Source organism: Anabrus simplex, chromosome 9 (assembly GCF_040414725.1).
Source record: "Anabrus simplex isolate iqAnaSimp1 chromosome 9, ASM4041472v1, whole genome shotgun sequence".
Classification (NCBI taxonomy): domain Eukaryota; kingdom Metazoa; phylum Arthropoda; class Insecta; order Orthoptera; family Tettigoniidae; genus Anabrus; species Anabrus simplex.
Window position 1 is genome coordinate 12,626,794 of NC_090273.1, and position 23,036 is coordinate 12,649,829.

Genomic DNA, 23,036 nt, shown 5'->3' on the forward strand with positions numbered 1-23,036 from the left:
AAATACCATTAAAAAAACCATGTACAGCGGAACCTCAATTCTCTATTTTTGGGGGGGACCCCTGGGGAAAAAAACGTAAGATACGGGAGAACGGAAAATCCGGGAACGAATTAAAACCATCAACAATTTGGCTGAACCTCAAAATAATTAAATGCGTATAATTTAACAAACGCCCCTAAAACAAGCCAAACTACAGCCCTAATGGGCTGCAGATTACAAGGTAATGCATGGTCAATGTGACAAATTCTCTCGGCCCTTATTCCTGGCTCTCCAGACCGGGAGCGCCATTTCACTGTTAGATAAATTCTCAATTAATGATAGTTCTGACATGTTTTGTCAGCTAAAGCAATTCTGGAGTTTTAATGGCTGTAATCGTTAAGGCTACATTACCAGCCATTCATCTTCCTTCTTTTTATGGACTTGGGACCGGCACCAAGAGGAATTGAGGTGCTTCCTAGAGGTGGAGGAAAAGATGAATTGAAGGTGGAACAGTTAACTGGGTACTGAAGACGCTGGCTGTGTAGCTGTTAGCTTTTGTTCAGGAATATGGTGTACTCAAACTCCACTATTGGCGACCTTGAAGATGGTTGTCCACGGTTTCCCATTTTTACACCAGACGAATGCTGGGGCTGTTCCTTAATTAGAGCCACCCATCCTTCCTAGTCCTATCTAGGGTGGTAACTTTGGGGCTTGCAGGAGGGCCTGGACCTTTACAGGGCCCCATACTCTCCTTGCAAAATAACATGTCTAGCCTCCTCGCAAAATAATACATATCTTGCCTAATGTCACTCTGCATGGAAATAGTTAGGGCGTTTTTGTAAAATCAGTCAAAATAGTTTTTACAATTTGTACGTATAGGAATTGCCATTTGCTTGCAGTAGCAGCGTCATTATAATTGGGTTGTGTAACACACTACAGCTCACTTGCCCTTGCCATCTCAACACTGCGATACGCTGCTCACAAAAGACCTGCACCAAATTATTTTAAAATAATTATAGCTATGAAAATTTATACCAAAATATCATGTTTTTATTTTAAGAATGATACTTTCTTGATGTGCAGTGCACCTATGCACAAATTTTGCTGAACATTAACTTCAACAACAATGTTGATCTAGTAACATCCAGTCAGCTCATTTTCAAACAAAATCTCTCTAGGCTTATCAGTGGTGCAATTTGATATTTTTCAAACTTTGTTTGAGCAGTGTTTGATGTAATGTTATTTGTATATTTTTGGTATCTTATTCAAATGATTACAACTGAGTCTTCTGCATCAGTTGGCGACTGTGACGACATTCGGATGTTCTTATAACTTAACAATCTATTGCGTTACTTCTACTTGCTGTTAATTAAATGTGTATCATTTATAGGTTTTACATTTTATTTGAGGGGGCCGAATTTTTATTTTGGTCCTATCCCATTCCATTGATGATTTGGTGCGATATTACACTACTAGTGAGAAAAGGATTGCTAGGGAAGAGGACGTAAGAACAACTTGATAAACAGTTTTAATATGACCAAAGTACTTGGCTTTCGGTTTTCATTTTCTGCCTGTTGCTGTGCTCATCCCCTTTTTCTCCATGAAGTTGATTGTTAATTCTTATTGGATTTTGAATTAATTTCAGGCCTCCTCTTCCTCCTCTGCTCATGTTACATGTGCAGTTTTCAATTATAATGGCACTGAAATAGTGGGTTCATATAATGATGAGGATATCTATCTGTTTGACACAAGACAGGCAGATGGAACAGAGTACGTGCATAAGTATGAAGGTCACAGGAACAGTGCCACAGGTAAGTTAACTTTACATAAGCGCAGTGTTGCCATCTCTTTAGTAGGTTGTGTGTTGTGTCCCTAGCAAACCAGTATGTCCCTACATTTTAGTCCCTACAAAATTATTTTTACCCCAGACATTAAAATACATTTTTTCATCAAAATTATGTTATATGGAGTGTTTACTATTGTTTGATTATATAAATATTTTTGAACTCGCTAGTATGAGTATGGTCATACTGTCCTGAAGTCATCATACATATTTTGTTTCTGGAAAGATTGCTGCTGATCCGTAAATTTTACGTTCTACAGCCTTTTTCTCGCACCTTCAGGGAGGAATTAATAACTAAAAATGAATTAACAAGTTCGGGTCCCATATTTTTTAAAAGTTTGGTGTCACTCAACACAGAAAATTCTGTTTCAGCATTTGAATGAGAAAGAGAAGTAATTTTACAAGTGTAGAACACTAATGAAGTAAGCTGACAGTTGGATGTCATTCCGTGGATTGATTTTCTTTGTTTACATCACCATCATCATTTTCCAATTCCAGTTTCCCGTGTGTGGTGTACCAGTGCTCGCGATCTCCTCCTGTCTTCCTGTTCCAGGACATCTTCCCATGTGAGACTTCTCTCCTTCACATCTGATTTTACTGTCCTTATCCAGCATTTCCCTGGCCTTCTCTTTCATCTTTTTTCACAGTCAATAAGGTCCAAGTATTTTATGGCAGACCTTTTCCTGTTCATTTTTATAATGTGCCCATACCACTGAAGTGTGCGCTTTTTTATTATATTGGTAATAAGGACCTCACTGCCGACAACCTATGCAGTGCAGATCGTACATCTTCGGTAATAGAAGGGTTATAGGCAGGTACATTCAGGGAAATTGGGTGGCCTGGGGAGTGGTGTTAAGCGAACAGGGAACTGGAAATCGATGACATAAAAATATTAGTGCTCAACTGTAGAAGCATTGCAAACAAAGGAATCAAATTAAGTAATTTAATAGATATATACTTAACAGACTTTTAATAGAAGTTGAATCATGGCTAAGAAATGATATAATGGATGCAGAAATATTCTCACGGAAGTGGAGTGTGTATCGTAGAGATGGGATAGGAATGGTAGGAGGGGGAGTATTCATTCTGGTGAAAGAATAATTTGTAAGCTACGAAAAAGTTAAGGATGAAAAACATGAAATTCTGGGTGTAAGGCTCATCTCTAAAGATAATAGGCAACTTGATGTCTTTGGAGTGTACAGACTGGGAAAGGGTAGTGCTGATGCTGATTCAGAATTATTTGATAAGATAATCAGCTATGTTGGAAATGATACGGAAAGGAATGTGATAGTATCAGGTGATCTCAATTTACCAAATGTCAATTGGGAAGGTAATGCAAACAACATGAAGCATGAACAACAAATGGCAAATAAGTTAATATGGGAAGGGCACCTGATTCAGAAAGTGATGGAACCAACCAGAGGGAAGAATATTTTGGATGTGGTGCTGATAAAACCAGATGAGCTCTATAGAGAAACCGAAGTAATAGATGGTATTAGTGATCACGAAGCTGTTTTTGTCGTAGTTAAAAATAAATGTGAAAGAAAGGAAGGTATTAAAATTAGGACTATTAGGCAGTACCATATGGCTGATAAAACAGGCATGAGGGAGTTTTTAAAAAGTAACTATGATCACTGGAAAATGGTACATAAAAATGTAAACAGACTCTGGGATGGGTTTAAAGCAATTTTGAGGAATGTTAAAATTGGTTTGTACTTTTTAAGGTGGTTAGGAATGGTAAAGATCCACTATATTATAACAGAGAAGTAGAGAGACTAAGGAGGAGGTGCAGGTTGGAACGAAATAGTTAGAAATGGTTATGGAAGTAAGGAGAAATTGAAGGAACTTACTAGGAAATTGAATCTAGCAAAGAAGTCAGCTAAGGATACCATGATGGCAAGCATAATTGGTTGTCATACAAATTTTGGTTAAATATGGAAGGGTATGTTAGGTACTTCAAAGCAGAAACAGGTTCAAAGAAGGACATTCCAGGAATCATTAATGAACAAGGGGAGTTGTATGCGAGGATCTTCAAAAGGCAGAAGTATTCAGTCAGCAGTAAGTAAAGATTGTTGGTTACAAGGATAATGTGCAGATAGGGGAGGTGAGTAATACTAAAGAAGTATTAAAATTTACCTATGACAACAATGACATTTACAGTAAGACACAAAAGTTAAAAACTTGAAAAGCAGCTGGGATTGATAAGATTTCTGGGAATATACTAAAGGCAATGGGTTGGGATATATTACCATATCTGAAATACTTATTTGATTATTGTTTGGTTGAAGGTGCTATGCCAAATGAAAGGAGAGTTGCTATAGTAGCCCCTGTGTATAAAGGAAAGGGTGATAGACATAAAGCTGAAAATTACAGGCCAGTCAGTTTGACATGCATTGCATGTAAGCTTTAGGAAAGCATTCTTTCTGATTATATTAGACATAGGCGCTGCCGGAACAGACAGATCCATCTAGTATTAACTGAACAAATATTCTTAAGATCCCTCCCAAAGACCAAGCAACACATCAACGGGAACAATTTTCACACAAGACTGTATCAAGTGTCTAGGATGTCTCTTCCCAATTAAGCAGCAGCCTAAAACTATGAAACAGCTAAATATTGTACTCTTGTCAATTCCTTGACGTTACATGAGACCCAAAGTCAAGACGCTAACAGTTTCATTCACAACGTTTTTGACCAGTCTACCTACAACAATCGGCTTTTGAATCTCCACTTGTACACGACAACACATTTAAATATTAGTTACGTCAAGAACATGAAAATGAAAATCGTGGGTCAAACAAGCTCCAGTTTTAATATCACCCCTTCTCAAGAAGAAAAAAGAAGATCCGTTTCATTTTATTTTTAGTTTTGAACATTTTAAGTTAACCAGAACTGCCAAGTTAAAACACATTCAATTTAAATTTATATTTTCAATCTTGACCAACCTACAATCAGTTCAAATCTCCTCTTATTGTTGACGACACATCCTGTCACCAGACACGATACGTCAAGTACTTAATATGATATAGGGGTCACATAAACCCCGATTTGCAATCCTCTTCACCGAAAAGAAGATCCATTTTAGTTTTGGACATTTTCCATATTAAATAGATTAGGACCAAAAAACTTTACTGTATTGACTTATGTTTGTATATATTGTATATAATGTATATGTTGTATATAGTGTATATATTAGTATGTTTATATTAGTTAAAAAGGTCCCAAACCTTGACCTAAAGGTTGTTTACAGGCTGAAGATGCCCAAAATAATGGGTGAAACATGTACCTGACCAAATGAGTCTACATAAAATCATGTAGATAATAACCACATTAAACGTGGAAAGTATTGAATAGGTGGTTTTTTATTTAATTATCCTTGATATCTATGCCTATATTAGACATGTTTGCAAAATTAATAACTGGGTTGACAGAAGGCAGTTTGGGTTTAGGAAAGGTTATTCCACTGAGCTCAGCTTGTAGGATTTCAGCAAGATATAGCAGATATCCTGGATTCAGGAGGCCAAATGGACTGTATTGCGATTGACCTATCTAAGGCATTTGATAGGGTAGATCATGGAAGACTACTGGCAAAAATGAGTGCTATTGGACTGGACAAAAGACTGACAATGGGTGGCTATATTTCTAGAAAATATAACTCAGAGAATAAGAGTAGACAAAGCTTTATCTGACCCTGTAATAATTAAGAGGGGAATTCCTCAAGGCAGTGTTATTGGACCTTTATGTTTTCTTATATATACCAATGATATGTGTAAAGAAGTGGAATCAGAGATAAGGCTGTTTGCAGATTATGTTATTCTGTACAGAGTAATAAATAAGTTACAAGTTTGTGAGCGGCTGCAGGGTGACCTCGATAGTGTTGAGATGGACAGTGGGCAATGGTATGATAAACGGGGTTAAAAGTCTGGTTGTGAGTTTCACAAATAGGAAAAGTCCTCTCAGTTTTAATTACTGCGTTGATGGGGTGAAAGTTCCTTTTGGGGATCATTGTAAGTACCTAGGTGTTAATATAAGAAAAGACCTTCATTGGGGTAATCACATAAATATGATTGTTAATAAAGGGTACAGATCTCTGCACATGGTTATGAGGGTGTTTAGGGGTTGTAGTAAGGATGTAAAGGAGAGGGCATATAAGTCTCTGGTAAGATCCCAACTAGAGTATGGTTCCAGTATATGGGACCCTCACCAGGATTACTTGATTCAAGAACTGGAAAAAATCCAAAGAAAAGCAGCTCGATTTGTTCTGGGTGATTTCCATCAAGAGTAGCGTTACAAAAATGTTGTAAAGTTTGGGCTGGGAAGACTTGGGAGAAAGGAGATGAGCTGCTCGATTAAGTGGTATGTAATACCAATATAAATGGTCCGTCATTGGACATTATAAATTTTCCAGCTAACTCATTCTTGGTTGCCAGCGTTTCGCCCTCGTGTGCTAGGGTGGGCTCATCAGTTGGTACCTAGCACACCTACCAATACGCTGGCTAGTGCATACCGTGGAGGCCACTGCGTAGGCTAACTGGAGCCACCGGCAGTGCCAATGCACTAAGAGACTTTGTCTCATTATCAAAAATTGATGCCTGCTTGGCCATCAGATGACATAGATGTTGGGGAATCAACATCTATGTCATAAGTGGTATGTTCCGAGCTATCAGAGGAGAGATGGCATGGGAGGACATCAGTAGACGAATAAGTTTGAGTGGTGTCTTTAAAAGTAGGAAAGATCACAATATGAAAATAAAGTTCGAATTCATGAGGACAAATTGGGGCAAATATTCGTTTATAGGAAGGGGAGTTAGGGATTGGAATAACTTACCAAGGAAGATGTTCAATAATTCTCCAGTTTCTTTGTGATCATTTAAGAAAAGGCTAGAAAAACAAAAGATAGGGAGTCTGCCACCGGACTGCCCTAAATGCAGATCAGTAGTGATTGATTGGTTGTAGCTTGTTTAAGAATCGACGTTGTCTCAAGCACAAAAATCTCTTTATCAAACTGATATTACTTTCAATACATTTTCTCTTTGAGAGCATTTTGCGTAGGTCGAGACAAGTGTGGCACCCATGGATTGTACGTATGGTTTTGGGGGTGGGGAACGCCCACTATAAAAACAGAGGAGGGTGCGTGAGCAAGTGACAGAAATAGACTAACAGTTGTAGTGTATTCATTGTTGATTAAATGTTTGCAGTATTCTTCACGTAGTAAATAGTAACCTTGTGTCCTCACCTCACATGGTGGTAGTGGTGGTGATTATGGTTTTAAGAATAAGTATAACTAGGCAACCATCTTCTATATAACACTAATCAGAGAGAAAAAATGGAAGGGATCCGACACTTCGAAAAATGAATTATTGGCCAAATAAAGGCAAGTGCCACGAAGAGCGTGAAAATGAGACTCCCTAGCCCTCGCAAACATAATAGCACCGGGATCGGAAAAGAATAAGAGTTGACCAAGGAAGGTCAGATAGGGTAGATGAAAGTGAGGAGTCTGGCACAAATAAGTGGAAGCAATGACAGGACTCTGCTAAGGGCCCCGTGGTCACCAACCCACGTTCCAAAGTTCAGAGCCCCCTTTATTTGCCTCTTACGACAGGCGGGGAATACCGTGGGTGTTATTCTAGCGCCCCCACCCACAGGGGTGTCCTCACCTCAGATGGTGCAGCTCTTTTCAGGGAGGTAATATATACTTCGTTGATGGATTAAAATAATTTATGATTCATTCAGTTTTCAAAAACTTTCACATTTCCTGCCGTCTTATGAAATCTGTCGCCACACAACTATCAAAGAAGCAAGGGTGCCTCTACAGTTGGTAACGCTGGATTAGCATAATCAGTAACTAGATGAAAACGTGGGTGGGGAATAGAGGGTGATTAACTATGTGTGTTTCCATTTTCACCAAGTCAGTTTGGTAATATTAGTGTCTTCAGGCCTTAAGGAAGAAAATACAAATTAGCTATATTTTGACTGTCATATAATTAACTTCACTTTTCCCTTTACCCAGGTGAAGCAGAGTCTGGGCAGATATGGTTCCCCTTCATTCACAACTCTCCCCTGCTTAAGGTGTATCAACTGTAATCTGGGTCTTACTTGGCCTCTTCTCTTTTGTTTTTTCATTGCTTCATTTTATCACAACTTTTCTGTTTATTTCTTTCTGTATGAGTTTGGCTCCTTGTTGTTGAATGGTCAGCATCCTGGCCTTTGGTTCAGGGGATTCCAGGTTCGATTCCCAGCCAAGCTGGTGATTTTAGCAGTGTCCGGTTAATTCCTCTCTTGGGGACTGGGTGTGTGTCTCAATACACACAACACAGCATAGTAATAACCTCCATGTAGGTAGATGTCATATGAAGCAATTTATCTGAAAAACTTATAAGAAAGTACATTATACCTGTTGTAAGAAGGTTGTCTGTTTAGCCATTTCTGAATATTTATACTGTCTGTTGTTGAATATTACATACATTGTCTGTTAGCACCTCCACAGTCTTAGCTCTCTGGCCTCGTTTAGTTCAACTCTCACTTTTAAACAGCAAAAACAAAGTGTAACTGATGGTACCTTGGTCTCCTCTAACCCTCAATGATCTGGTCCATTACTCTCCTAGGAGGACCATTCACCTCGCATGACCTCGCCGTCAGTTCACGCGTGTGGCTTTATCTGTCGAGTTCGAGTTCGTTCCTCACTATCCTTCATCTCCTTTTTCCAAGTGCTGTCCTGCCTTTGTTCCCACCTCTTTGTAACAGCAACCATTCTCGCTACTTTCATGTCTGTACTTCGATTTTATGAATAAGATATCCTGAGTCCACCCAGCTTTCAACCCCCTTACAGCAAAGTCGTACTGCAAATGGAGCAATGTAAAACTAATGTTGTCCAAGAGCTGACCCCTTTCTCGCAAAATACAGTTGATTACAACTGCAAGCTTACTGCGTTAGTTTTACTTACAATGCTACTATCCTGGAAGAATTCCCTTAAGTTTTTGAAATGTGGTCTTATAAATATGGACGATAGAGGGGATTTTTACTTACTATGCCATACAAACATTCACACTAATGTTAACATATTTTCAGAATATCTTTCTTTCTTTTATTCTTCTGTTAATTTATCGTTCCAATTTTTTTCAGTGAAGGGACTCAGTTTCTTTGGTCCAAGAAGTGAATTCATTGTATCTGGTTCTGATTGTGGCAACATATATTTTTGGGATAAACCAACGGAAGCAATTGTCCAGTGGATGCCAGGAGATGAAAATGGTGTTGTGAGTATAAATATTCTTAGTTACTCCTTGTTCATTCGTTCAGCTTTCATGGACTGTAAAATTACATAGTAGGAAATATGAAGCCAGTATAGGAATCTGAGATAATATACAATATTCTGTGTAAGATAATGAACACTACACGTTACAAATCTCATGTTATGGCCCGTCTTGAAATGTACTTAAAGTTAAATAGTCTAGTATTATTATTTGGCTTTATAATGAACACTTAAAACCTCTTTAATTCAAAGTCGTTGAGATGCTAAAATCGGACTTCGAATGACGTGATTTTGAATAAACTGCTGCCAAGTTGAAATTCAGAAATGCCAACCCTTACTGCATCACAAAATATTCTAAGATCCTTTAATGCATGCAATCACCTTGATTCACAGTAACGCATTGGAAACACTACTTGTAGAAACTACGGGCGCCCTATTTCATTACTGCTGACGGAGCTCGGAGAATCTACGGGTACGTTTTCACTGTAGCCAAAAAGTAGTAGCTGCCGTTTCAGTGAGCTGTGACTTCACCAGGATACTGTTGAATGCTTCTACAAGCATAAAATGTACTAGTTATGTGCATAAATCAAGAGCTCTTCTTTCAATGCATTGATAACACAGCCCCGTTCCTACATAGCCTGAGGCTGCGTCATCCTTGACTCTCGGCTGTGAAATGGGCGGGAAAGTACGTATGGTACATGCGGACAGGAAGTGTGTGTGTTCAAGAGGCAGGCTTGTTTATGTAATTCTTGTGAATATTTAGCATGTCTAATTAAAGTGTACGAGATTTCAACAACGAATCCATAATTGGTGTTATTATGGAAGACAAGTGTTCTGAAAATGAGGATGAGGATAACAATTACACACTAAACATGATTCTGGCTCTTCAGGCAAGTAAATTTAGTTAATGAGCTAATTTCAATTTGGTGTTTGACGTAGTTTGGGTTCTGTAATACTGTTATATACCGCTTCCTAAAAATGTGGGTGTTTCCCGTGTTTCAGCAACTCGATGCAACCCCATCGTCAAACAACGAACAGTGGGAATGCAAATTACTGGTCATAAACAACGATATCGGTGCCAATTGACCAGTTAGGTTAGAATCTGTATTAGTGTGTTTCAGTAGATTTGTCCACAATATTAGATAGATTTCGAAATATTAACCAAACTCACGTCCATAGCTGCGTACCCCTTTTTTTTTTCGTTTGTAAAATGTATTATCTTCATAAATTTATATTTAAAAATTGCTGTACTATTATCATAAAACTCATTTTTATGTAGAAGAAAGTCTTTCTAAATATTCCAAAAGTTGTTATAATAATGGCTTACCCTAGCATTGAAAAATTTCAAAAACCATTTAAAAATCCTGCGATTTCTGGAGGGTAGCACATTCAAATATAGCAGACTCCAGTGTGTTAAACCTTTCAAATGCCGTGGAAAAAATATTTCTGAAATGTATCCAACAAGGTGCATTTATTCAAATAATTTTCTTGGATATTGCCATGCACTGTCAACTGTAACCTCACACCCAGCGAAAACAAAACACTATTCAAAGACAGAGTTTTTTATAAACACTAGCAACGAACTGCTCCATATGGGCCATAGCCTTAATTCTAGCGTCGTCAGCATCAGCATCACTTGCACTTATCATAGAATCCAACACGTCTAGAGCGGCAAGTACGTAATTTTTCGACGGAACAGTTGCCAGTATATACAGTTCTTGTTCTTATTATCCACACAGTTCAATACATATGGAATAGTTGCTGCCTGTGCCATATTGTCGTGTTCAACTTCAGCTGTAGCTACAACTCCCTCTGGCGTCGCGTGATCACTGCTGATGGTCATGGCAGGATCCCGCTCTTCTGAAGTAGTCTCCGCATGGTCTATGGCGATGTATTCAGCAAAAGTTATACCGACATCGGAATTTTGCCGTAACTTTTCTCATTCATCTTCGTTGTCTTCTCCTTCTACTTCATTTAACAAACCAAAACCATACTTGACGGAGCAGTTCTTGATTGTCGATGAAGCAATAGCATCCCCGGCAACTGTCACACTCCACATTGCATCCCTCACATTCCACTTGCATATTTATCCTGCCGGAATATTTCTAGCAGCTTAATGGAGAAAGTAATGCACCAGTCATTTTCTGTAGGCACATTTCAAAGATGAAATTATACCTTGATCTTGGGGCTGCAAGTAGCTCGTAGTGTTGGCTGGCAGAAAAAGAAGACGCACATGTTTTAAATTATGTTTATGCGCAGAACATTGATTCAACAACAGAAGTATTTTTCTCTCTTACCATGCCATTTTGCGCTCAAGGCATACCAGCCACTCCTCAAAAATTTTGCCTGTTATCAAGGAATTATTAGATGCCTTGTATTTGCACAGAAAGTTCCTGATGCCCTTAAAACATCGTGGGTTCACGAAGTTGCCTATGACGAGGGGAGGAACTCTCACTTCCGTCCATATTGCGAAACAAAAGGACTGTGATGTATATTTTGATGTCAACCAGGTCTATTGTCATACTTTAACAACCCTATGATTGTTTTAATTTACAGATTGTTGTTGTTAATGCATTTCAAGATAAATACTTGATTTTAATTTGTACATATTTTGTCACAATCTCAAGTCTATTGTTTATATTGTGTTGATCGTTGATGATCACTCTTTTATTATGACACGGTTTCTCTTTTGATATGATGGTACCATTTTGATCATTTTTAAACTCAGGGCCCTGACCTAGTCTTTGTGTATTAATGGCTGATGATGTTTTCTATGCCGAACGAAACATGTCCCATTATTTAAGACACTTCATGATTATACTATTATGTAATGAGTATGTTGTAATGTATTGAAGAGGTGGTTGTAAATATTTTCTTGAAAATAATTTTAATATATCAACTTCAATATGGTTCCATTTTGAGATTAATTACATGCCGAAACCACTCGATCAGTTCCACTTCCAAAATTGTTTAGCTCCTCGAATGAGCATTCGCTTCGCTGTATTTACACCCTGCATTTCTTGAGCTTTTATGCTCTCACGATTTTTTAAAAACATTGAAAGCATGGACACAGGAATTCCAAAGTCTTTAGTAGCTATTTCAGTTTTTGTTTTTTGTCCTTTGTCGACCTCCCTTATAATTTTCATCTTCTCGCTCAGTGTCTTGGAAGAATAGTGACGCTTAGCCATCTCGCAAAGCAAAACAGGAACACACGTGCCATAAACTAAAATACCTTTAAAATAAACTAAAACACAGTATAAATAAAATATAGTAACTTTGAAGTTTATAACTGCACACTAAAAATTAAAAGTATAATGATTAACTACAAGAATACAAAACAGCTAAGGTTTCACTAGAACTTGGTAACTCTGAAGCACGCTGTAGGCACACCAAAGTCAAAGTTCGGAAAGATACCCCTGCACGTTCCGGAAGACACGTTCTATCGTTACGTGGAGAATTGTTTATTCAAATTATGCCATAAAACATTATTTTTAACAACATGAAAGACAATTTCGAATTAAGTCTGAATTTTGATAATGAGACCGATGTTGTTCTTCGAATTATGAATTATCCACATTTCGAATTAAACAATTTAAATAACATGCAAAACCATACCTTGTGTTCCCGGGAACGAGGGATTCTTCAAATTAGGCGGCATTTTGAATTAACTGATTTCGAATTATCAAGGTTCTACTGTATCTATAAAACATTACAACTGTACAAAACTAATTTACAAGAGAACAAAAACTGTCAAAGACCTGTTCAAAGAAAAAAAAATCAGACTTCAAAAATACCTTTGTAGGGGGAGCTTACCTGTAGCCTAGTTAGCTCTATTAATACAATACTCCCAGTGCTGTTTCCAATTCTCCAAGCAGTCCTTGTAGACATTTTGGTGGATTGCGTGTAGTTCGGACTGCAGTTTCATCTCCTCAGTTGACTGAAATCATACTTTCAGGCTGAATTTTAGTTTTGGGAATAGAAAGTCTGCTGGAGCTAGCTCAGCTGAGTGAAGAGAATGGGAAGCTTCAGGTTTGTCAAAAATTCACGAATCTGCAGCAGTATAAGAGTTGGCACACTACCATGGTGGAGGCTTCAGGAGTTCTTTCTGTATATGTTTGGACTCTTTCTCCTGATATTTTCTCTTGGATATCTCAAAACCAGGAGGTAATACTAGCGGTACACTGTTTGACCCTCGGGTAGGAATTCATGGTTCACAGCACCGCTGATATCAAAGGAGACCGTCCAAAACACTTTCATATTCGACCTCTGGTGCTGTACTTTCTTTGATCTGGCAAATTGTTTCCACACCACTAAGTCTCTCCATAAATGTTTTCAGCAGTTTGAAGCAACAGCAAATGTTGATATGCTGCTCGTAATGTTCATTTACCTCAACAGTCATTATATCTAGTCAAAACAGTTGCTGACGATAATAGTTGTTTCAGGAATGTACAAGAAGTGTTTAGTTACTAGAAGAATAACACCGTGCAGTGCCACTTGGTGGAAGCTGCTAAGAATGTGCATTTGCGTGATGTTTTTCAAGTTCAGTCATTTTTTTAACAGGGTTTGTATTTTAAGGAATTGGATAGAGAGCAGTGCCAACCAGACTTATTTGATAGTACACACACAGAGAGAAAAATATGACATTTGCTTCAAAATTTAATGCTGGAGAGAAGATGGACTCAACAGATTGGTGTTGGAGAAGGGAATGTAAAGTAAGCACCAGGTGACATCCCATTGTGAAGTCTGTCGAGTGGCTAAGTGAGAAAAAATACTTCAGAGGTGAAACTGTTCAAGGGGATCTTTTTCACCTTCCGTACATTCCTGTGTTCCTAGTGGTGCGACACAAAGCAACTTGCGCAAAAATTGCTGGTCATTTACCACCTTTATATATTTACGAAGGCTATGCTGAAAGTTCTTAGCAGCGCGTCAACCGTAATTCTGAGGACAAGGGGATTCTTTTCATTTAAAAGAGCGATGTTTCTTCGACCTTGGAACATGCGTGTGCAACCCCTCCCAGCGGTGGTTCTTCCACAGCGCAAGAAGAAAATACAGGCAGTGCTGAGTCAGACATCGTGCAAGATGGATCTGTCACGCTGCGATTTTTGTGCAATTATTTTTTATGATTATAAAGAGAATTTAAGTGCCGAAGAATGCCAAGGGATCAATTGAGGATGAACAGAGGTGCGACTCATGAATACATCGATGCTGTGAGGAAAATGATCAAAAAAGATCCGCATCTTACATTTTGTGACATTGAAGGGACCGTAAATATTGGGTCAAAAGCAGTGCAGGCCATCGTTCACAATTATTTAGGCCTTGCCAAGAGATGTGCCACATTCCCTGACAGAAAGCCAAAAGTAGGTGAGAGTGGATTGGTGTCGTTTCATGCCAGACGCCTGCAATATCGTCAGAGGTGATGAAACATGGGTCTGCCATTATGACCATGAAACAAAGAGACATTCTTCTGTGTGGTGCTTTCGAGGTGTGGAACCACCCACAAAAGTTTGAAGTCGGATCTCTGGAAGGAAGGTGCTGGCAACTTTAAAATTTTTTTAAAAAAAAATTGGGGCATCTCACCTCTATGACCTTGGTCACACGTCGTACAATCAATGCTGAATGGTGCGTGAATGATTGTCTTCCCATCGTCCTCGCCACGTGGAGGTCACAGCACCCGAAGTCCAAGAGTGGGCTCCTCCTGCAGCTTCATGACAATGCATCAGTGCACAAGGCTGCCAGAACAATGGACTTTTTGGAAAAGGAAAAATTGCGAGTATTACTTCACCCCTAAGACCAAGGAAAAAATTCGTGTGCGGCGGTTTTCGTCAGATGAAGAGGCCATTGCCGTGTACGAGTGCACTAAGTGACATCCCAAAAGAAGCTTCGACTGAGACGTTTTCTAAGTGGTTTCAGAGAAGGGAAAAATGTATTTTGAAAAGTTGGCAATTGTTGTTTTGCAAATTTTTTTCTCACACACTGCTAAAAACTTTTGGCATAGCCCTTGTATGTATGTCACTTTCCATTTCCTGTGTTTTTCCAGCTTATTACATTTCCCACATCAAGACTGAAATTCGTTGGGATGGCCCCTCGATGACTGTTCATGCCCACCATCCTGATGAAATTGGGAAGCAGAAACAAGCTCATAGGAGTTGAGAACAACTGGTATTAATGAGGAGAGTGTCGGTCTGTTTGAAGACAGCAGCATCAAGCTCGATAGCTGCAGTCGCTTAACTGCGGCCAGTATCCAGTATTTGGGAGATGGTGGGTCGAACCCCACTGTCGGCAGCCCTGAAGATGATGATTTTCCACGGTTTCCCATTTTCACACCAGGCAAATGCTGGGGCTGTACCTTAAGGCCACAGCCACTTCCTTCCCACTTCTAGCCCTTTCCTTCTCATCGCCATAAGACCTATCTGTGTCGGTGCCAGTGTGATCTGTCTTCGTCTCTTCCCACACTTCACGAACCTACTACGCTGGCGTAGCAGGGGGAGAGGTGATACTCCCACGTGGCGTGTCCCAGGTGGCGGATAGGGGGATTCCTAACAGGCTTGCCGGCGGACTTGAGGGAAATAAAATACCTCTCATGGACCAAGCACACATCCCCCTGTGGATGGGGGACGCAGATGAAGACTACACCCACGGTATCCCTGCCTGTCATAAGAGGCGACTAAAAGGGGCGACCAGGGGATGATTGTCTTAGAACTGTGAAACTACTTGTGATCAGTACCACCATGCAGGGAGTACCATGGGTCACCTTTTATCGCGTAGTACCACCATGTTAGGTACCAAATATGTTTGTGATTAGTAGCAGCAGAGTGCGTTGCCGGCTTTTGCAGTACCTGTGATTAGTACCACTTTAGGAGCGACACCATGGTTCTGGCTTGCCTACGATTAGAGCCCTGCGCGGATATACAAAATAATATCCGCTCCGCATCCGCACTTCCTTCATTCATCTGCAAAATGATTATCCGTGGATAATTTAAATATTTACTACAGTATATTACACCCAAGGTATTGAAGAGGATAGATCTGTTAACATAATATATAACATAACATAACATAACATAATACAATAGGCCTGACATCTGGCACCAGACCCCTACAGTCACAGGTTTACGAGGGATTTTCTCTTGTGACAACTACTGACGTATTGACCTTTATTCCTTCCTTCCATTAATTGCGAGCAGGAACCAGTTACCTTAGGTCAGATTTACGGCATTTTGGTCTCAAGACTCTTTATATAACACTATTCTCCCATACCATTGTCAAGGGTCACCTAACCACAAGAAAAAACAAGAGGTACATAAGTGAAAATAAATAAATGTCATTATTTAGAAATTATCAGCAAAATTATCCGCACTGCCATACAGTTTGTATCCGCCAAGACACTAACTCCGTGGATATCCGCATCCGTGCAGGGCTCTACCTATGATTAGTACCCACTATGTGAGGAACACCACAGAATTGTGCGAGTCCCTGTTTTTAGTACACGTATGTGATGAACACCATAGGTTTGCGTTGCCTGTAAATAATAATACCAATATAATGGTCCGTTTTTGGACATTATAAACTTTCCAGCTAACTCATTCTTGGTTGCCTGCATTTCGCCCTCATGTGCTAAGTTAGGCTCGTCAGTTGGGACTTAGCACACCACCGAAGACGCAAGGCTAGTGCATACCGTGGAGGCCACTGCATAGGCTATTTGAAGCCACCAGCAGTGCCAATGCACTATGAGAGCTATGTCTCATTTCCAAAAATAGATGCCTGCCTGGCCATCAAATAATGTAGATGTTGATTCCCATAGGGAACCTAAAATATTTGTCCTGAATGAGTAAATTTATAATACCAATATAATGGTCCGTTTTCGGACATTATAAACTTTCCAGCTAACTCATTCTTGGTTGCCTGCGTGGAGTGGCCTCCACGGTATGCACTAGCCTTGCGTCTTGGGTGGTGTGCTAAGTCCCAACTGACGAGCCTAACTTAGCACACGAGGGCAAAACGCAGGCAACCAAGAATGAGTTAGCTGGAAAGTTTATAATGTCCAAAAACGGACCATTATATTGGTATTATAAATTTACTCATTCAGGACAAATATTTTAGGTTCCCTATGGGAATCAACATCTACATTATTTGCCTGTAAATGGCGCCGCAATATGCGAACACCATAGGTCTGTATTACATGTGTGAATATCATTACCTGTGAGTAGTACCATAATGTGTGAAATATCGCGAGTCTACGCTACTTTTGATTAGTACCGCAACATGACAAATACCATGGGTCTACTTTCCTAGCAATAAGTACCATTATGAGGGGCCGATGACTTTAGACTAATTTAGACTACAAGAATCATTGTATCAGTATTATGCTATAGAATCAGTCCCTTGGTTAGTAATACTATTGTTTCACGTCAGTTTCTGTGAATGTGAGGCATTGCGGGTCGGATCCACTGATTGTTTTAAATTCATATCTATCCCATCCATCCCGTCCGTCCGTCCATTTATTTATTTATTTATTTATTTATTTTTGAATTCTCATCAGTGGAGAATTTGGGACTTTTAATTGGTCATTACATTTCGTCTCATTTCGTGCCATTGGGGGCCGATGACCTAGATGTTAGGCTCCTTTAAACTACAAGCATCATCATCTTCCCACACTGACTTGTTATTCGTGTTCCTCTCTCAGTATACGGGGTTATTCAGCTATAGCCGTCGAACACATTGTTTTGACTTGCAGTAATGTTTTTTTTTTTTTTTTTTTTTTGCTAGTTGCTTTACGTCGCACCGACACAGATAGGTCTTATGGCGACGATGGGACAGGGAAGGGCTAGGAGTGGGAAGAAAGCGGCCGTGGTCTTAATTAAGGTACAGCCCCAGCATTTGCCTTTTGTGAAAATGGGAAACCACGGAAAACCATCCTCAGGGGTGCCGACAGTGAGGTTCGAACCTACTATCTCCCGAATACTGGATACTGGCCGCACTTAAGCAACTGCAGCTATCGAGCTTGGTTGCAGTAATGTTACCAACTCACAGTATTTTTATAGTGTGTATCTTCTGAGATAATGGTACTAATTTTGTTTTTTAAATGGAACTACATTATTTACACACCTAGCCTTATAATTAGGCATTCTTTTTCTGCGCAGATTTATCACTTAGGACGATGTGGAGTCAACATTTGTTGAGCTTTCCTCCTTGCAATATCATTTTCAAATTTGGAAGAATACTTCTCGAGAAAATGAAATAAGTTCGTACATGGTTAATTTGTGGGACATGGGTCTTCCTGTCCGATTGAATTACAATCCAGGCCCACAAATTACGCGCTGCGTACGAAACATAGGTGTTCACTTTCTGACAGCTATGAATTTGCTCTACTGTGCCCACAAATGCAGTGTGATAAACTGTATGGTTTAACACCCTTTGTATTTTTATAGATAACAGGTAAAGGAAAAATAGATATGCGACGATTTCTCAGAGACTTTATCGTGATGTGACATTAAACTGTGCGGACTGAGTGAGCTGGCTGTGTGGTACGGGCCTCATAGCTGTTAGCCTGCATTTGAGATCGTGGACTCTAGCCCCACCGTCAGCGGCTCTAGAGATGGCAGGCAAGTGAAGTATGTTTGAATGCATTCCATTTTCTTGAGAAATACTTCTTGTCGGATTTTGAAAATAATAACAGCGTTGAATTTTAATGTCTGTACTTAAAGGTATGGTAGGAAACAAGGTTAACACCAGTATCCCGGCAGATAAAATAATATTGGTTGAATCATGAGCCCCATCGTAATGTTACTGAAGGAGAAAACAGAATGTCAATATCTTTGTTTCACAGGTCATTTGAGATGTATAAGCTTGTATGTTCTGTTTGGGTGACGAGATAAATAACTCCGTCTGTGCAAAACTGTTTACCATAGCTCCTCTAGGACACTTTTAAGAATTAACTGCTGTTGCATGTATTTTAACAGTTCAGAACATCTAGGTCGTGTGGTCCTATAGGCTATGATTCGAAGTTAGTTCGTCCTGTGCTGTAATTAGAGGTTATATGTAACTTAATGTTTTTCTTCCAGGTGAACTGTTTAGAACCACATCCTCAAATACCTGTCATAGCTACAAGTGGTTTAGATGATGATGTCAAAATATGGGTTCCATCTTGTGAGCATGAGTCAACTATGGATGGTCTCAAAGGTGTAAGTATTGTTTATGTCTGAATTATTCCCCACAGGAAGAAAGATGAAACCCTCATCAATTCCTCTTCCAGATTCAGATGGATTGGGACGTTAGAGGCACCTTTCCATCTATCTGTATTTAACCACGATTGCTCTTCCTCAGCTGAGTTCAAATCCAGATTCTTTCTTATTATATACTTTTTGACCAAGCATGGGTTACAATACAATAACAATCAATACTGATCTGCATTTAGGGCAGTCGCCCAGGTGGCAGATTCCCTATCTATTGCTTTCCTAGCCTTTTCCTAAATGATTTCAAAGAAATTGGAAATTTATTGAACATCTCCCTTGGTAAGTTATTCCAGTCCCTAACTCCCCTTCCTATAAATGAATATTTGCCCCAGTTTGTCCTCTTGAATTCCAACTTTATCTTCATATTGTGATCTTTCCTACTTTTATAAACGCCATTCAAACTTATTCGTCTACTAATGTCATTCCACGCCATCTCTCCGCTGACAGCTTGGAACATACCACTGATAATACCAATATAAATGGTCCCTTATTGGACATTATAAATTTTCCAGCTAACTCATTCCTGGTTGCCAGCGTTTTGCCCCCGTGTGCTAGGCTGGGCTCATCAGTTGGTACCTAGCACACCTACCAAGACGCTGGATAGTGCATACCGTGGAGGCCACTGCGTAGGCTAATTGTAGCCACCAGCAGTGCCAATGCACTATGAGAGACATGGTCTCATTATCAAAAATTGATGCCTGCTTGGCCATCAGATGATGTAGATGTTGATTCCCATAGGGAATCAGAAATAATTGTTCCGAATGAGTAAATTTATAATACCAATATAAATGGTCCGTTATTGGACATTATATATTTTCCAGCTAACTCATTCCTGGTTGCCAGCGTTTCGCCCCCGTGTGCTAGGCTGGCCTCATCAGTTGGTACCTAGCACACCTACCAAGACGCTGGATAGTGCATACCGTGGAGGCCACTGCGTAGGCTAATTGTAGCCACCGGCAGTGCCAATGCACTATGAGAGACATGGTCTCATTATAAAAAATTGATGCCTGCTTGGCCATCAGATGATGTAGATGTTGATTCCCGTGGGGAATCAGAAATAATTGTTCCGAATGAACCTAGCACACAGGGGCGAAACGCTGGCAACCAGGAATGAGTTAGCTGGAAAATTTATAATGTCCAATAACGGACCATTTATATTGGTATTATAAATTTACTCATTCGGAACAATTATTTCTGATTCCCTATGGGAATCAACATCTACAACATACCACTGAGTCGAGCAGCTCTTCTTCTTTCTCTCAATTCTTCCCAACCCAAACATTGCAACATTTTTGTAACGCTTACTCTTTTGTCGGACATCACCCAGAACAAATTGAGCTGCTTTTCTTTGGATTTTTTTGAGTTCTTGAATCAGGTAATCCTGGTGAGGGTCCCATACACTGGAACCATACTCTAGTTGGGGTCTTACCAGAGACTTGTATGCCCTCTCCTTTACATCCTTACTACAACCCCTAAACACCCTCATAAACATGTGCAGAGATCTGTACCCTTTATTTACAATCCCATTTATGTGATTACCCCAATGAAGATCTTTCCTTATATTAACACCTAGATACTTACAATGATCCCCAAAAGGAACTTTCACCCCATCAACGCAGTAATTAAAACTGAGAGGACTTTTCCTATTTGTGAAACTCACAACCTGACTTTTAACCCCGTTTATCAACATACCATTGCCTGCTGTCCATCTCACAACATTTTCGAGGTCACGTTGCAGTTGCTCACAATCTTGTAACTTATTTATCACTCTATAGAGAATAACATCATCCGCAAAAAGCCTTACCTCCGATTCCACTCCTTTACTCATATAATTTATATATATAAGAAAACATAAAGGTCCGATAATACTGCCTTGAGGAATTCCCCTCTTAATTATTACAGGGTCAGATAAAGCTTCACCTACTCTAATTCTCTGAGATCTATTTTGTAGAAATATAGCAACCCATTCAGTCACTCTTTTGTCTAGTCCAATTGCACTCATTTTTGCCAGTAGTCTCCCATGATCCACCCTATCAAATGCTTTAGACATGTCAATCGCGATACAGTCCATTTGACCGCCAGAATCCAAGATATCTGCTATATCTTGCTGGAATCCTACAAGTTGAGCTTCAGTGGAATAACCTTTCCTAAAACCGAATTGCCTTCTATCGAACCAGTTATTAATTTCACAAACATGTCTAATATAATCAGAAAGAGCCTTCCCAAAGCTTACATACAATGCATGTCAAACTTACTCTCCTGTAATTTTCAGCTTTGTCTATCACCCTTTCTTTTATACACAGGGGCTACTATAGCAACTCTCCATTCATCTGGTATAGCTTCTCCGACCAAACAATAATCAAATAAGTACTTCAGATATGGTACTATATCCCAACCCATTGTCTTTAGTATATCCCCAGAAATCTGATCAATTCCAGCCGCTTTTCTAGTTTTCAACTTTTGTATCTTATTGTAAATGTCATTGTTATCATATGTAAATTTTATTACTTTTTGGCCTTAGTCTCCTCCTCTATCTGGACATGATCCTTGTAACCAACAATCTTTACATACTGCTGACTGAATACTTCTGCCTTTTGAAGATCCTCGCATACACACTCCCCTTGTTCATTAATTATTCCTGGAATGTCCTTCTTGGAACCTGTTTCTGCCTTAAAATACCTATACATACCCTTCCATTTTTCACTAAAATTTGTATGACTGCCAATTATGCATGCCATCATGTTATCCTTAGCTGCCTTCTTTGCTAGATTCAATTTTCTAGTAAGTTCCTTCAATTTCTCCTTACTTCCATAGCCATTTCTAACTCTATTTCTTTCCAGTCTGCACCTCCTTCTTAGTCTCTTTATTTCTCTATTATAATAAGGTGGGTCTTTACCTTTCCTTACCACCCTTGATGGTACAAACCTGTTTTCGCATTTCTCAACAATTTCTTTAAACCCATCCCAGAGTCTGTTTACATTTTTATTTACCGTTTTCCACTGATCATGGTTACTTTTTAGAAACTGCCTCATGCCTGCTTTATCAGCCCATATGGTACTGCCTAACAGTCCTACTTTTAAGACCTTCCTTTCTATCACATTTATTTTTAACTACCACAAAAACAGCTTCATGATCACTAATACCATCTATTACTTCAGTTTCCCTATAGAGCTCATCTGGTTTTATCAGCACGACATCCAGGATATTTTTCTCTCTGGTTGGTTCCATCACTTTCTGAATCAGCTGTCCTTCCCATATTAACTTATTTGCCATTTGTTGGTCATGCTTCCTGTCATTCGTATTTCCTTCCCAATTGACATCTGGCAAATTCAGATCTCCCGCTACAATCACATTTCTTTCCATGTCGTTTCCCACATAGCCTACTATCCTATCAAATAATTCCGAATCCGCGTCAGTGCTACCCTTTCCCAATCTGTACACTCCAAATACCGTATTTCACGGCATAATCGTCGCCACCGCGTAATCGTCGCATCCTTTGTTTTCAATACAAAAATCGGACTTTAAACCTTTAATTACATAATCGTCGCACGTCCAAATTTTGTTCACTAATCTGGTTAAAAGGTAAATGGAACTGCAACGTAAGTTGCACATGAATGCGCAATTTAAATACGTGTACGGTTTATGGGCAATTTGGCAACACAGTCACGTTTGCGACATGTTGCACAACGTATAAATAAATAATACCGGTATATGTACGACGCATGGTTTACCG

At 39.4% G+C, this 23,036-nt stretch overlaps 1 protein-coding gene across 1 annotated transcript in view; it reads left to right on the forward strand.

Annotated features, from left to right (window-relative positions):
• Window positions 1-23,036, forward strand: part of LOC136881086 (DDB1- and CUL4-associated factor 8) — a 128,610-nt gene that overhangs the window by 61,800 nt on the left and 43,774 nt on the right. The window contains exons 5-7 of the mRNA XM_067153705.2: window positions 1,625-1,790; window positions 8,945-9,075; window positions 19,133-19,252. Of these exons, the coding sequence (XP_067009806.2) occupies window positions 1,625-1,790; window positions 8,945-9,075; window positions 19,133-19,252 (417 nt within the window). The remainder of the gene's footprint in view (window positions 1-1,624; window positions 1,791-8,944; window positions 9,076-19,132; window positions 19,253-23,036) is intronic.